We start from the raw sequence: 14,792 nt of genomic DNA, 5'->3' as shown, positions 1-14,792 counted from the left end.
TCAACAATTTGTTTGACTCTATATGTTAACCCTTTTTTTCAGTCACCAGGTTCCAGATGCTACCATGATGCCAACCTGACTTCCCTGGACAGATGACTCCACCAATGTGTCCTGGAGCCCCGCTTCCCCAGAGTTCCACCTGACTAGGGAAAAAGAGAGACAGGCTGGAGTATGGATCGACCTGTCAAAGCCCATGTTCAGCAGGGAAGCAATTACAGAAGCCAGACCTTCCACCTTCTGCATCCCACAATGACCCTGGGTCCATACTCCCAGAGGGATAAAGAACAGGAAAGCTATCAGGGGAGAGGATGGGATATGGAGTTCTGGTGGTGGGAATTGTGTAGAGTTTTACCCCTTTTATCCTATGGTTTTTTCAGGGTTTCCTTTTTATAAAAAAAAAAAACAAAATACCAATTAATGAGAACCTAAAGGTAAGGAAGGAAGCTGCCAAGACTAAGGCTGCTTGCATCTTTTGACCCAGAAGTAGCCATATGACTTGTGATCCTTTCTCACCTTTTGAAACAATATTGATGTCCACTTAATAGAGGGCATGATAGAAGCATTCTTTTAAAAATATTTTATGTAATTTTTATATATAAAATTGAAATATTTATAAGACCATAGCATAAGAGGGATATAATTCCACATAATCCCCACCACCAGAATTCTGTTATCACATCCCCTCCCTTGATAGGCTTTCCTATTCTTTATCCCTCTGGGATTATGGACCCAAGGTCATTGTGGGGTGCACAAGGTGGAAGGTCTGGCTTCTGTAGTTGTTTCTCCACTGAACATGGACATTGGTAGGTTCGTCCATACTCCCAGCCTGTGTCTCTCTTTTCCCTAGTGGAGGTGGGGCTCCAGAACACATTGGTGGGGTCATCTGCCCAGGGAAGTTAGGCTGGCATCATGATAGCATCTAAAACCTGGTGGCTGAAAAAGAGTTAAGATAGAAAGCAGAACAAATTGTTGACTAATCATGAACATAAAGGCATGAATATTGCAGATAAAAATTTGGGGTCTCTGTTTTGGAAAAAGGTAGTAGGCCTATTTTAGGTATATTCCAAGGGGCCCATTACTTTACTAGTTTTTGCCTGAGCCTGATATCTGATATGCAGGTGGACTCAGGTTATTGTCTGGGGAGATGGTGTCATAGTTGTATAAAATTAAAAAAACATTAACTTTATTTATTTATTGGATAGAGACAGCCAGAAGTCAAGAGGAAGGGGGAGACAGAGAGGGAAAGAGACACCTGCAACTCTGCTTCACCACTTGCAAAGCTTTTCCCCTGCAGGTGGGGACCAGACTCTCGAATCTGGGTCCTTACGCACTGTAACATGTGCTCAATCAGGTGAGCCACCACCCAGCCCCTACAATTTTTTATTAGTGATTTAATAATGATTAACAAAGCTGTAAAGTAACAGTGGGGTATAGTTCCCACTACCAGAACTGTGTGTCCCATCCCCTCCATTGGAAACTTCCCTTTTCTTTATCCCTCTGGTAGTATGGACCAAGATTCTTTTTGGGATGTAGAATGCTGGAGTTCTGTCTTCTATAATTGCTTTTCTGCTGGACCTGGGCATTGGCAGGTTGATGCAGACCCCCAGCCTGTTTCTATCTTTCCATAGTGGGGTAGGACTCTGTAGAGATGAGGTCCTGGGACACACTGGTGAGTCTACTCAGGGAAGTCAGGATGGCATCATAGTAGCTTCTGCAACTTGTTGGCTGCAGGGTGGTAAGATATAAAGCAGGACAAATTGTTTAATAAACAGGAACCCTAAGGTAGGAATAGAGCAGATGAAATTAGGTGTCTTCGTGTGGGGGAAGATAGATACATTCCTTAAAAAGATTTTATTTATTTCATGTTAGACAGAATTTGGTGAGAAAGAGGCCAGAATACTACTCCATGTGAGTCCCCTGCTATACCCATTGAACCATCTCCCTGGACATGGGAATATTCTGCATCGTTAGCAGAAATAGAGAGGGAGAGAGAAAAAGAGTCAGACACCTGTAGGAGTGCTCTACTGGTGGTGATCAGGGTCTTGAATTTAGGTCCCTGCACATGGTAACAGCTACTGGTTGTGCCACCATCTGAGTCCTATTTATTTTCATTCCTGCCCAGTGCTTGGCATCTTCATTCCCTCACTACTTTTAAGGATTTATTTCATTATTTAAATCATATGAGTGAGAAGCCAGAGCAGCATTCCAGTACATGTGTGCCAGGCTAGCTTCACCAGAGAGAGAGACACGAGGAACTCGTGGCGGAGCGGGAACGCAATGCAATGCCTTTATTGATCAGAGACAGCGCCTTCATATCTTTTGAAACGGAAGTGGCAGGTTGGAAAAGGAAATGGGTAAGAGAGGGGGTGGAGAAAAGAAAAGAGCACGAAGGCAGCAAGCTTCCATAGCAGCTGTTGCAAAGGTTCTAAACAATGGGATAAACCAATACCCTGCAGGCAGGGCGGGTCTCAGGCAAAACAATGATTATGTAAATAGACCACAGCATCAAGCAATGCAGGGGAGCTGGTGTAATGACCAACACATATGTCACATGCAAGTCCTGTGTTCTACCAGCTGAGTATCTCTCTGGCTGCTTCCCTCTCTATTTAGAACATTTTTCTATTCAGATTATTGGCCATCAGTCACTATAAAATCTCAGGCATTTTTGCCACTTATCCAGAAAATATTAAGAAAAAACCCTTTCCCAGTCTGTCTTGAACTACTTAAAGATACTGGGGAACAGGAGGCATAGAAAGCTCTACTTTCCCGTTTGATCCTCCAAATAAATGGTCATGAGATGAATATAGAGTCAAGTGATAGCAAATAATACAGAACCAACATCGGCAAAGACTGGAAAATGTTTTTTGAGTACTTGAAGGCAATTTGCCATCAGATTTGATACTATCCAGTCATAGCTCCCCTCCTCAATACTATTACTGATTTTTTGGATCCCATGATCACTCACTCAGGAAAGTTGACTGATCACATGATCTATGCTTTGTTGGTTTTCTTGGGAAAAGAATCTGTAGAAGGGCCTGAGTGATGGAGCACCCAGTTGAGGACACATGTTATCATGAGCAGGGTACCTGGGTTCAAGCCCCCAGTACTCACCTGTAGGGAGAAGCTTCTGGAGTGGTGAAGCAGTACTACAAGTGCCTATCTCTGCATTCCCTCTCAATTTCTGTCTCTGCTACAGTAAATAAATAAATACATAGAATGTTAAAAAAAATCCGTTGAGCACACTTAAGAAGCATTTTACAAGGTATAAAAAAAATCTAGCAGGGGAGTCGGGCAGTAGTGCAGCGGGTTAAGCGCAGGTGGTGCAAAGTGCAAGGACCAGCGTGGGCATCCCGGTTGCAGCACCTGGCTCCCTACATGCAGGGGAGTCGCTTCACAGGCAGTGGAGCAGGTCTGCAGGTGTCTTTCTCTCCCTCTCTCTGTCTTCCCCTACTCTCTCCATTTCTCTCCTATCCAACAGTGACAGCAATAACAACAACAACAATGATAAACAAGAGCAACACAAGGAAAAAAATGGCCTCCAGGTGCGGTGGATTCATAGTGCAGGCACTGAGCCTCAGCAATAACCCTGGAGGCAAAAAAAAAAAAAAATCTTAGCTAAAGGAATAGTCATACTTCTTTGGATTATTGATGTGGTTTGGGAGTTAGTTGTGTGTGATTGTTGTTGCTACTTGAGGTAGTTACATGATTTTGTTTTATGGTTCAAAAGACCAGGTATTTGGTTTTCTCCTAAGTTGATCTTGAGAATATATTGCCTGATGGTATTGTTGAGGAATGGACACAGTTACTAAAACTGATGTGTGGTCCATTGAAAACCTTTCTGGTTAATGGTATATAATTACTTTTATAAGGTTTTTTCTTTTTTCTTTTTTTTTTTTCTACCTCTAATTGTTTTAGACATGAAGAACAGCCAAAGCCTTTTGTGTTGCATGCATGCTTGAGGAACTCAGATGATGAAGTCAGATTCCTACAAACATGTTCTCGAGTTCTGGTGTTTTGTCTCCTGCCCTCAAAGGATGTGCACTCTCTCAGCTTACGTATAGTGCTTGCAGAAATTCTTACAAGAAAAGGTAGGCATCATAAGCAGTTGATGGTATGAATGGTGTCATAATCCTATAAATTAATGTACTGTATACTAATGTCATAATTCTTTTTACGACACATAATTCTTTTTATGACACCTGTGTTATTTTATACTTTAACCCATATGGAAATTACAATAGTTTCTAGATTTTCAATCTTAGGGTGTCATTGAAAAAGGGTATCGCTTGGCTATACATGTTAAACAAAACTTTAGTGTAACTAATTACCAAATGCACAGTGCCTTCCATGGCTTATTTTTAGTAGGATAACCAGTTTTTATGTATTCAACAGGCAGCAACCATTTGGGATAGCTTTTGAGTTAACCAGACCAGTGCATACCTATACTAAGATTCCAATGTGGATTTAGGTCAAATACTTATGCTTTAAGACTTATTAATTAGGTGTTGGGCAGCGGTGCACCTAGTAGAGTGCACATGTTCAAGGACTGGCATTCAGTCCCCTGTCCCTGCAGCAGGGGAAGCGTCACAAGTGGTGAAGCAGTGCTGTAGTGCTGCAAGTGTCTCTCTTTCTCTCATTCATTCAATCTCCTCAAGTGTCTCTTGCTCTCTCTTTAAGTCTCCCCATCTCTCTCAGCTCTGTTCTGTCTTTATGAAGAGAGAGAGAGAGAGAGAGAGAGAAACTGAGAGAGAAAGAGAGAGAGAAATGACCCTTGGGAGCAGTGAAAACATTGTTCAGGTATTGAGCCCTAGCAACAACCTTTGTGGCCAAAAAAAAAAAATACTCATTAATTAATTATGCCTATACTTGGAATAAATCTTAGAAAAAGAAATCTATCATAGTATAGTGTGATTACTAGAAGAAATTATCGTCAGTGAAATGCTTAGCCAGGATAAGAAAAATTGGGAGAAAAAAATGACCTAAGAGCAACTTCATATCTCATGATCTCAAACAAGTAACATTTTATTTGATATGCATTGATTTAGTTCCTCATTTATTATCTCAATAGTAGGAGACAGCTGTGCCCATTAATGATATAATCAACCACAGAGAAAAGGGAACTTATAAACCAGAAGTTAATAGGACGAATTTGTAAGAGCTTCACTGATTTTTTTTTTTAAATAACTTCCTCTCTGAGCTCTACTTTCAACAATTGGGGTAAAGTCACTTTCACTATTTGGCAGAGAAAGCATACTGAGAAATATAAGAAATAAAAGAAAAAAATAACTGTACTTAATTGTGATAACTTTGCTAGCAATTTAGATTCCAAATGGCTTTCTTTTATTCTCTTTTATTCTTTTATATATTTTACTTACAAACAACCACTTAATTATAGTCATAGTAGCATCTCCAGAGGGACAAGGCAGTGAGGTATGTGTGTACCTGCACAACTTTGACTATATATATTATTATATATTTTATGTATTTATGCATGAAGAAAATAGATAGATATATAGGGACACCAGACATTGCTCTGGTACATGTGCTGCTGGGGATTGAACTTGGGACCTCACATTTGAGAGAATAGTGTTTTATCTACCATATTTGCATTTTCACTTTTGGATTATTTAAAAGTGTTTCCCGAATGTAGTTTCAATGATATAATATTAACAATTCCTTTTAAATAGGATATGTTTATAGTGGTGCTTTCTTCTTCCTACAGTCTTGAAGCCAGTAGTGGATTTACTTAGTAATCCAGATTACATTAACCAAATGCTGCTTACCCAGTTGGAGCGCAGAGAACAGATGAATGAACATCACAAGAGAGCCTACACCTACGCTCCTTCTTATGAGGAATTCGTCAAGCTTATTAACAGTAACTCTGATGTTGAGTTCTTGAAGCAACTAAGGTATTTGGTCTTCTATTATGGCTTGACTATACCTAATTAAGTAAAACAACATGGTTGTCAGGGAATAATTCTGTAAATCTTACTGTTTGTGACAACTAAATTTACCCTTCCTCTCCTTCTCTCCTAAGCCCTCTTCTCCTTATCTTCTTCCTTCATTGTATCAGAACTAGTTTCCCCCACCCCACTATATCATGTACCTTAAATGGCTGTGCTTTAGTAGACTGAAAGTTCTTTAGTTGCTTGGAATACCTGTCTGACCACTCAGATGCATACTGTAAGACAGTGTTGGAAGGAGATAATGTGGCTTAGTAGTCACAATGTACAACATTGTGTTGGTTCTTTTTTAAAAAAATTTTTTAATATTCTATTTTTTAAATTTTTTAATCTTTATTTGTTGAATAGAGACAGTCAGAAATTGAGAGGGAAGGGGGTGATAGAGAGGAAGAGAGACAGACACCTGCAGCACTGCTTCACCACTTGTGAAGATATCCCCTTGCAGGTGGGACCAGGGGCTCGACCCTGGGTTCTTGCGCACTGTAATGTGTGCTCAACCAGGTGCGCCTCTACCTGGCCCCCATTGGTTCTCATTTTTCTAAGAAAACTCAGAAGCCCAGGCTTGAGGATAATGGATTCTTGACTAATTGTCTTAAAAAAACACATTTGAAAAATACCCCAAAAGTTTCTTTTGTAATAGGTAGGAGTTCATTCTCTATCATGTGTATTTTTTTTTTAAATTTTATTCATAAATGAGAAAGATAGAAGAGAGAGAGAACCAGAGCATCACTCTGGTACATGTCAGGGATTGAACTTGGGACCTCATGCTTGAGAGTCCAAAGCTTTACCCATTGGACCACTACCCATGTAATTCTGCCTGACTTATAATTGAAGTAAATCAGACTGGGCAGTGGTGCACCTATCAGTACACATCGTTACTATCCACAAGGACCCAGGTTCAAGCCACTGGTCCCCACCTGCAGGGGAGAACCTTCATGAGTGGTGAAGCAGTACTGCAGATGTCTCTTTGGTGTGAGTATGTTTTTGTAAGAAAACTTTCTTAGGGGCAGGTTGGTGGTGCATTTGGTTGAACACACACATTATAGTGTGCAAGGACCTGGGTTCAAGCTCCCAGTCCCCCTCTGCAGTGGGGAAGTGTGATGAAACACTGCAAGGGTCTCTCTCTGTCTCCCTTATCCCTCTTAATTTCTCTCTGTATCAATCATAAATAAAAATTTAAAATTTTTATTATTTTTCTTTTTTAACAACATATGCATTTACAATAGTGTTCTCAGCCTGTGAATCTTGTAGGCTTCAGTTTCTCTAGTTGCATTTCTGCTTTAGTGTCCCCAGTTGATAATACAGGAGGAAGAAAGAAAACTTTGATATGCCAGTTTTTAAAAAAAATTTTGTTTATAAAATGGAAATATTGACAAGACCATATGATAAGGGGGGGTATAACTCCACACAGTTCCCACCACCAGAACTCAGTATCCCATCCCCTCCCCTGACAGTTTCCCTATTCTTTATCCCTCTGGGAGTATGGACCCAGGATCATTGTGGGGTGTAGAAGCTGTAATTGCTTCTTCACTGCACTTGGGCATTGGTAGGTTGGTCCATACTCCCATCCTGTCCCACTCTTTCCCTAGTGGTGCAGGGATCTGGGGAAATGGAGCTCGAAGACACATGGTGGGGTCCTCTGCCCAAGGAAGTGGAGTTGGCATCATGTTAGCATCTGGAACCTGGTGGCCCAAAAAAGAGTTAAGATACAAAGTAGAACAAATTGTTGACTAATCATGAACCTAAAGGCATGAATATTGCAGATGAAGATTGGGGTCTCTGTTTTGGAAAAATCTAGTAGGTCTGTTTTATGTATATATTCTAGAGGGCCCATGACTTTATTAGTTTTTTCCTGAGCCTGACATCTGATATGCAGGTGGACCCAGGTTATTGTCTAGGGAGACGGTGTCATATTTGGAAAAGATATGCCAGTTTTTAAATTAGTAAAGTTGGTAGATCACTGATAGAATAGTAGAATACTGGTTGCAAATGGATTATGTGAATTATTTGAATATTTTAAACTTGCTACATTTTATTTTGAGCTAGTTTTAACATTAATATACTGTCTAATAAGATTATGTTTTAGATATCAATACATTCTTTTAAACTATGTCATATATTAATCTAAGATGGCAAGTGTATAACAGTGGGTTCAGATATAAGACTTTATATCACAAGTAATTTAATTATCTCTGTAGATCTTAAGCTTTATACCATATATTATCTTAGATAACATATTGTATTCATTTATTATGAATGTCTAGTCTGTCAATAAATTTCTTTTTGATAATTGTTACACTTGAGCTGGTGTAATAGTTTGATATGCAGAAGCCTATATTCCAGGTTTGTTATCTCAGGATTCCTGGCTATACCCTCTCAAAGGTTATCCTGTCTCAGACTTTCTGTGACTCCTTGATTCCACTGAATGTGAAAAAACTTACATTGTCATGACATTCCTTCTTTTCCAACTTTCAACTCAGAAAACACACACACACACACACACACACACACACACACACACACACACACACACACACACACTCTCCCTCCCTCCTAGAAGTATTGTTTAAACTAGACTCTAATGGTTCTTTACCTGGTACTACTCCCATCTGTTATTCCCAGGTGTGCTGTATGATATGACTGTTAAATATTCTTTCTACAGTAGTTTAAACATGGATTATTTAATAACTCCAAGAAAGTATAAGACAGCAATCTAGATGTTATTCATGTACAAACTATTGAATTTACTGTCGACTGTAAAACATTAATCCCCCAATAAATTAAAAGATATTATTATTGATTTAATAATGATTAACAAGATTGTAAGATAACAGAGGAAAAAATATATCAATCTAGGATCATTAATAGGAGATGCTTACGTGGATGAATGTTAATTCTTCTTTCAGACTTATAGGTTAACATATTTTTTTGCGCCCAAAGGAATGCCAGAATTGCATAGTTGGTGTGGTATAGAAAAGTAGTGCCAAACATATATATTTTTTTCCTCCAGGATTATTGCTGGGGCTCAGTAATATCCTGGATATTCACTGCTCCTGGAGGCTGTTTTTTCACTTTCATTGCCCTTGTTGTTTGTCATTGTTGTTATTATTATTGTTGTTATTGCTGTCATTGTTGTTGGATAGGACAGAGAGAAATCGAGAGAGGAGGGGAAGACAGAGAGGAGGAGAGAAAGATAAACACCTGCAGACCTGCTTCATTGCTTTTGAAGCAACTCCTCTGCAGGTGGGGAGCTGGGGACTTGAACTGGGATCCTTATGCCTGTCCTTGCACTTTGTGCCATGTGTGCTTAACCCGCTGTGCTACCTCCCAGCCCCCAAACATGCTTTTTATTTGAACTATTAATAATTATTTTGATTTTGTTGGCCCTTCACACTGTCATTTGTATCTGATCATAGTCCCTATATTATTAGATGAAAGAATATTGATAACATCTAAGCTTATCTTCTTTAATATGTATCTTCCAAAGGATCAGGACTTTGTAAAATGTCATATTCAGCTCTGTTGGTATAAGGGATTGAACCTGAGACTTGGGAGCCTCAGACATGAAAGTCTTTTTGCATAACCATTATGCTATCTCCCCCACCTGTAAGAATTCCCCCTTTTAATTATCTTTATTTATTTATTGGATAGAGACAGGTAGAAATTGAGAGGAAACGGGGTGATAGAGAGGGAGAGAGACAGAGAGACACCTGCAGCCCTGCTTCACCACTTGTGAAGCTTTCCCCCTGCAGGTGGGGACCAGGGGATTGAACCTGGGTCATTGTGCATTGTAACATGTGTGCTCAACCAGGTATGCCACCACCCAGCCCCTAAGAATTTTCCTTAAAAAATCGTGATATCTACTGCCTCAGGATGAGTGAAAAGCCTGGTCTTATCCCTTTTGGGGCATATGGATATTCCCTAAGCAGGAAATTACACTAGACTATCTGATTCTGTATTTCTCCTGTCTCCTTCGAATACATGTTGAGATAAAAATAAAATGAGCATTCAGATCTTTTTGTGAACCATGTCCTCATGATCTCATAAGTAGGACAATGCTGGAAGATAACACACTGAGAAGCAGGCCCTCTCTTGGGCACCAACAGATTAAATACAGTAGAAATGATGGGCTAAAGAATGACATTTTCAAAAGTTCATATATAATTTGCATGCCATAAAATGTACCACTTAAACATGCCAATTCAGGGGTGGTGATGCACCTGACTGAGTGCGAATATTACAGTATTCAAGGACTCTGGTTCAAGCTCCTGGTCTTCACCTATTTGGGGGTGGTGGAGCTTCATGACTGTGAAATAGAGCTGCAGGTGTCTCTCTATCTTTCCCTTCCTTCTCAATTTCTGTCTTTATCCAAAATTAAGAAGTAAACAATAATAAAAAACACTAAAGGGGCTGGGTGGTGGTGCACCTGATTGAGCACATGTGTTACAATGTGCAAGGACCCAGGTTCACACCCCCGGATTCCCACCTGCAAGGGCAAAGCTTTATGAGTGGTGAAGCAGTGCTGCAGGTGTCTTTTCGTCTATCTCCCCCGTCCTTTCAATTTCCGACTATCTCCATTCAACAAAAAAGGTTAATAAAATTTTCAAAAAAATCTCGGGCTAAAACCCAGCAGTTCCAGAAAGATATTAAAAAAATAAAAAACACAAAAAATTCCAATTCATTTTTTTATATATTCATAGACTGTGCAACCACTACTTCTAATTTCAGAATATCTTCATTAACTTCTAAAGAAACTTTGTAGCCAGTATTGGCGCTTTTCATTCTTCCCCTTCTCCCAGTCTTTCACGACTATTGTTCTGCTTTCTGTCTTGTGGATTTGTCTGTTCTGGACATTTCATGTGTGTGGACTCACACATGAGGTAACCTTTTGATCTAACTTGTTGCACTCAGCATAACATTTTCAAGGTTCATGCATGTTGTAGCATATATATCAATACATCAGTACATCAATACTTTCTTTTTTTTTTGGCTGAATAATATTCCACTGTATGAATATATCATATTTTGCTTGCCTATTTGTTGGTTGATGGATAATTTGGAATGTCTGCATTTTAACAAGTATCTTTTAAGTAAATATCCTTGAGGATATTCAGTATTATTATTATTATCAGTGACCGTTAATGAAGGTAATGAGTTACATATTTCTTTTTTTTAATTATTATTTATTTATAAAAAGGAAACACTGACAAAAACATAGGATAAGAGGGGTACAACTCCACACAGTTCTCACCACCAGAACTTTCTATCCCATCCCCTTCCTTGATAGCTTTCCTGTTATTTCTAACCTCTCCTTATACCTGTCTCCCTCCATTACATGTGTGCCACCAAGGACTCACAGAATGGAGACACCAGAGAGAGGCAAAACCCTTTAGTACATCCAGTCTATTCTTCTGTTTCCCCCACCTTCTGTTAGGCTTAAAGTTTCCAAAGCAGAGTTAGTGGGGAGGGCACTTAAAGTTACTAATGATTAGATAATCAGATTTCTAAAGTCCGTTAGAATTGAGAAGAGCACATGCTCAGGTTTTATTAAATTTGTGTAATGACTCAATCCAACTAGGATGACCTATTCTTCTTTTTTTTAAATTTAAGAAAGGATTAATGAACAAAAACATAAGGTAGGAGGGGTACAACTCCACACAATTCCCACCACCCAATCTCCATAACCCACCCCCTCCCATGATAGCTTTCCCATTCTCTGGGAGCATGGACCCAGGGTTGTTGAGGATTGCAGAAGGTAGAAGGTCTGGCTTCTGTAATTGCTTCCCCGCTGAACATGGGCGTTGACTGATCGGTCCATACTCCCAGTCTGCCTCTATCTTTCCCTAGTAAGGTGTGTCTCTGGGGAAGCTGAGCTCCAGGACACATTGGTGGGGTCTTCAATCCAGGGAAGCCTGACCAGCATCCTGGTGGCATCTGGAACCTGGTGATTGAAAAGAGAGTTAACATACGAAGCCAAACAATTTGTTGAGCAATCATGGATCCCAAGCTTGGAATAGTGGAGAGGAAGTGTTAGGGAGGTACTCACTGCAAACTCTAGTGTACTTCTGCTTTCAGGTATATATTTTGCACTAGTTTATGGATACGTGTGAACATAAGCTCTCTCTCACAGAAACTGGTGTATATCTAGGTTATGGGACTTTGTTAGAAAGTGAACTACCTGAGATGAAATTAGAGTGTGCTATAAAAGGAAAGGTCTCACCGGAATAATGAAGCTGAAGGGTTGTCATTCCACACATGAAGTCTCTGGACACAGTCTGAGGTGAAGCATGTTGAGGTGGCAATCGTTGCGTTGGTTAGGTTGTGATCGGCGGATGCAATATTATTTGGTTTGGATTGGGAGATGCATACGGGAAAGTGGGCCCTATCCAAGGGTTCCAGGACTGGGGGAAGTAGGGGCTCTATAGTGGAGATGTGAGGTTCCTGCTGTCTGAGGGTTCAAAAAGACAGTCGATAGTTCATAGCAGCACAATTCATAATAGCTAAAACCTGGAAGCAACCCAGGTGCCCAACAACAGATGAGTGGCTGAGAAAGCTGTGGTATATATACACAGTGGAATACTATGCAGCTATCAAGAACAATGAACCCACCTTCTCTGACCCATCTTGGACAGAGCTAGAAGGAATTATGTTAAGTGAACTAAGTCAGAACGATAAAGATGAGTATGGGATGATCCCACTCATCAACAGAAGTTGACTAAGAAGATCTGAAAGGGAAACTAAAAGCAGGACCTGATCAAATTGTAAGTAGGGCACCAAAGTAAAAACCCAGTGGTGAGGGGTAGACATGCAGCTTCCTGGGCCAGTGGGGGGTGGGAGTGGGCGGGAGGGATGGGTCACAGTCCTTTGGTGGTGGGAATGGTGTTTATGTATACTCCTAGCAAAATGTAGACATATAAATCAGTAGTTAATTAATATGAGAGGGGGAAAATCAATTGTATGTCTCAAAGTTTCTCAAAACACAAACTGAATCTTTTTAATATATAGGCTGTGTATTTGATATGCGGACTCTCTCAAAAGCCTAGACCAAGTAGATTAGAACCATCCAATAGCACAGCTATATACAAGATACTGGATACTGTACAGCAAACCGTAACAAAAGGATTTTTCAAAGTTAACCCAATTAACAAATAATGACCTATTCTTCTGACCTCTATTTCTTTATAAGCTTTTCAGCTTTTCAGTTCCTCATGCAAATCTTGAGAAATATGTTAATAACTTCCTCTGGAATAGCTGCAACATTCTCTTGTGTCAATAAGTGTAATATTCTTGAAAGAGTCACATGTAGCTGGCAACATCAGCCATTGGGTCGTGCTAGTCCTGAAGAATTTAAAATCCTCTTGACAAGTTTGGCAAGACAAGAGCTCTGGGAGCAGAAACATTTATTAGGAGTAACATTTTTCTCAGTGACACATAGGCACATCCAGAGCAGATTTCTTTCTGAGTGCTCTTAAAAATATTGCATTGTCCTGAGGCATCTTCCCCTGGATTTAGGACTCTGAGACAAGTCTTTGGTTTTTGCTGTACAGTAGAGCATCAGGAATTTCTTTTTTAAAAATGATATTCTATGTATTTTATTTGTGATTTAATAATGATTGACAAGATTGTGGTATAAGAAGGGAAAAATTCCTACAATTCCCACCAACAAGAGTTCCATATCTCCTCCCCTCCATTGGAAGATACCCTATTCTTTTTTTTTTTTTTTTTTTTACCTCCAGGAGTATCGCTGGAGCTCAGTGCCTGCACTACGAATCCACTGCTCTAGGTGGCTATCTTTTCCCATTTTTGTTGTTGTTATTATTATTATTGTTGTTGTTGTTGATATTGTTGTTGAATAGGACAGAGAGAAATGGAGAGAGGAAGGGAAGCCAGAGAGGGGGAGAGAAAGATAGACACCCGCAGACTTGCTTCACCACTTGTGAAGCCACCACCCTGCAGGTGGGGAGCCCAGGTCTGGAACTGACAGGCAAATTACTTTCTGTCAGACTTCTGTCTAAAAGCTACATCCGTGAAGCTTATCAGCTGCCGAGAACTGATGGGACTGCTTTTCATAGTCTGAACCATTCTGTTATTTTTCTGGTACAATTAGAGTACTCTGCTATCTGACTTCGTTAGCATTTTTGGTTGCTGTTAATAATTAACAGCTGCAATCTGCATTCCAGTTATCTGACTTCATCTTTCCTGTGTAAAGCTGGGCTACTTTGCTAGTCAGGTGGGCAGAAAACAGGAGTAACCCTCAGCCCCACCCTGGGATTTCCTACAACTCTGGACAGAACTCTCTACTGTGTATTTCCTTTTGCAGGCATCAGCCCTGCAATACCATCAGATAGGCCATTGTCATTAAGATGGTAATAGATTGCCTGTGAGACAAATAGTAATAAAATCAGAGTAGCCTGTGACTGGCATAATCTCATTTACCACCAATCCAGTCTTTATTGGATTGTCCATTTCTGATTTGTTTATTTTTGACCCTTTACTTCCAGAGAAAAATGGAAGAACATGAAAATAGAAGTGAGATAATGTTAACAATGAATGAAAGATTTAAATGTATACAAATTTAATAATTATTTCACTTGGAGAAGAATAAACTTTTTATGTAGACATTCAGAGATTAATGTGTCTGTTTTATCAGAGTTCAGCAGAAGGATATAGGCATAATGAATGCCTTAATTGAAGGGACCACCATTAGCATGGGAGGTGATTACTGAAGGCATTTGCCAAGTAGTTCTCCTTCAGACATTAAGGGGGTGGATTTTTGTCTCTGAATTAGATTAATTGTATTTGTAGGTGAAGGTAATATATTTAAAATAT

The 14,792-nt window shown here is 39.7% G+C and overlaps 1 protein-coding gene across 3 annotated transcripts in view; it reads left to right on the top strand.

The window, feature by feature from the left end:
- SNX25 (sorting nexin 25) overlaps positions 1 to 14,792 on the top strand; it is a 160,511-nt gene that overhangs the window by 61,003 nt on the left and 84,716 nt on the right. For all 3 annotated transcript variants that reach the window (XM_060183812.1, XM_007517663.3, XM_060183808.1), the window contains exons 4-5: positions 3,916 to 4,088; positions 5,723 to 5,909. In XM_060183812.1, coding sequence (XP_060039795.1) covers positions 3,916 to 4,088; positions 5,723 to 5,909 — 360 coding nt within the window. The remainder of the gene's footprint in view (positions 1 to 3,915; positions 4,089 to 5,722; positions 5,910 to 14,792) is intronic.

The sequence above is a fragment of the Erinaceus europaeus genome, chromosome 2 (assembly GCF_950295315.1).
Source record: "Erinaceus europaeus chromosome 2, mEriEur2.1, whole genome shotgun sequence".
Taxonomy (NCBI): domain Eukaryota; kingdom Metazoa; phylum Chordata; class Mammalia; order Eulipotyphla; family Erinaceidae; genus Erinaceus; species Erinaceus europaeus.
This window is presented reverse-complemented; position numbering and strand designations above follow the sequence as displayed.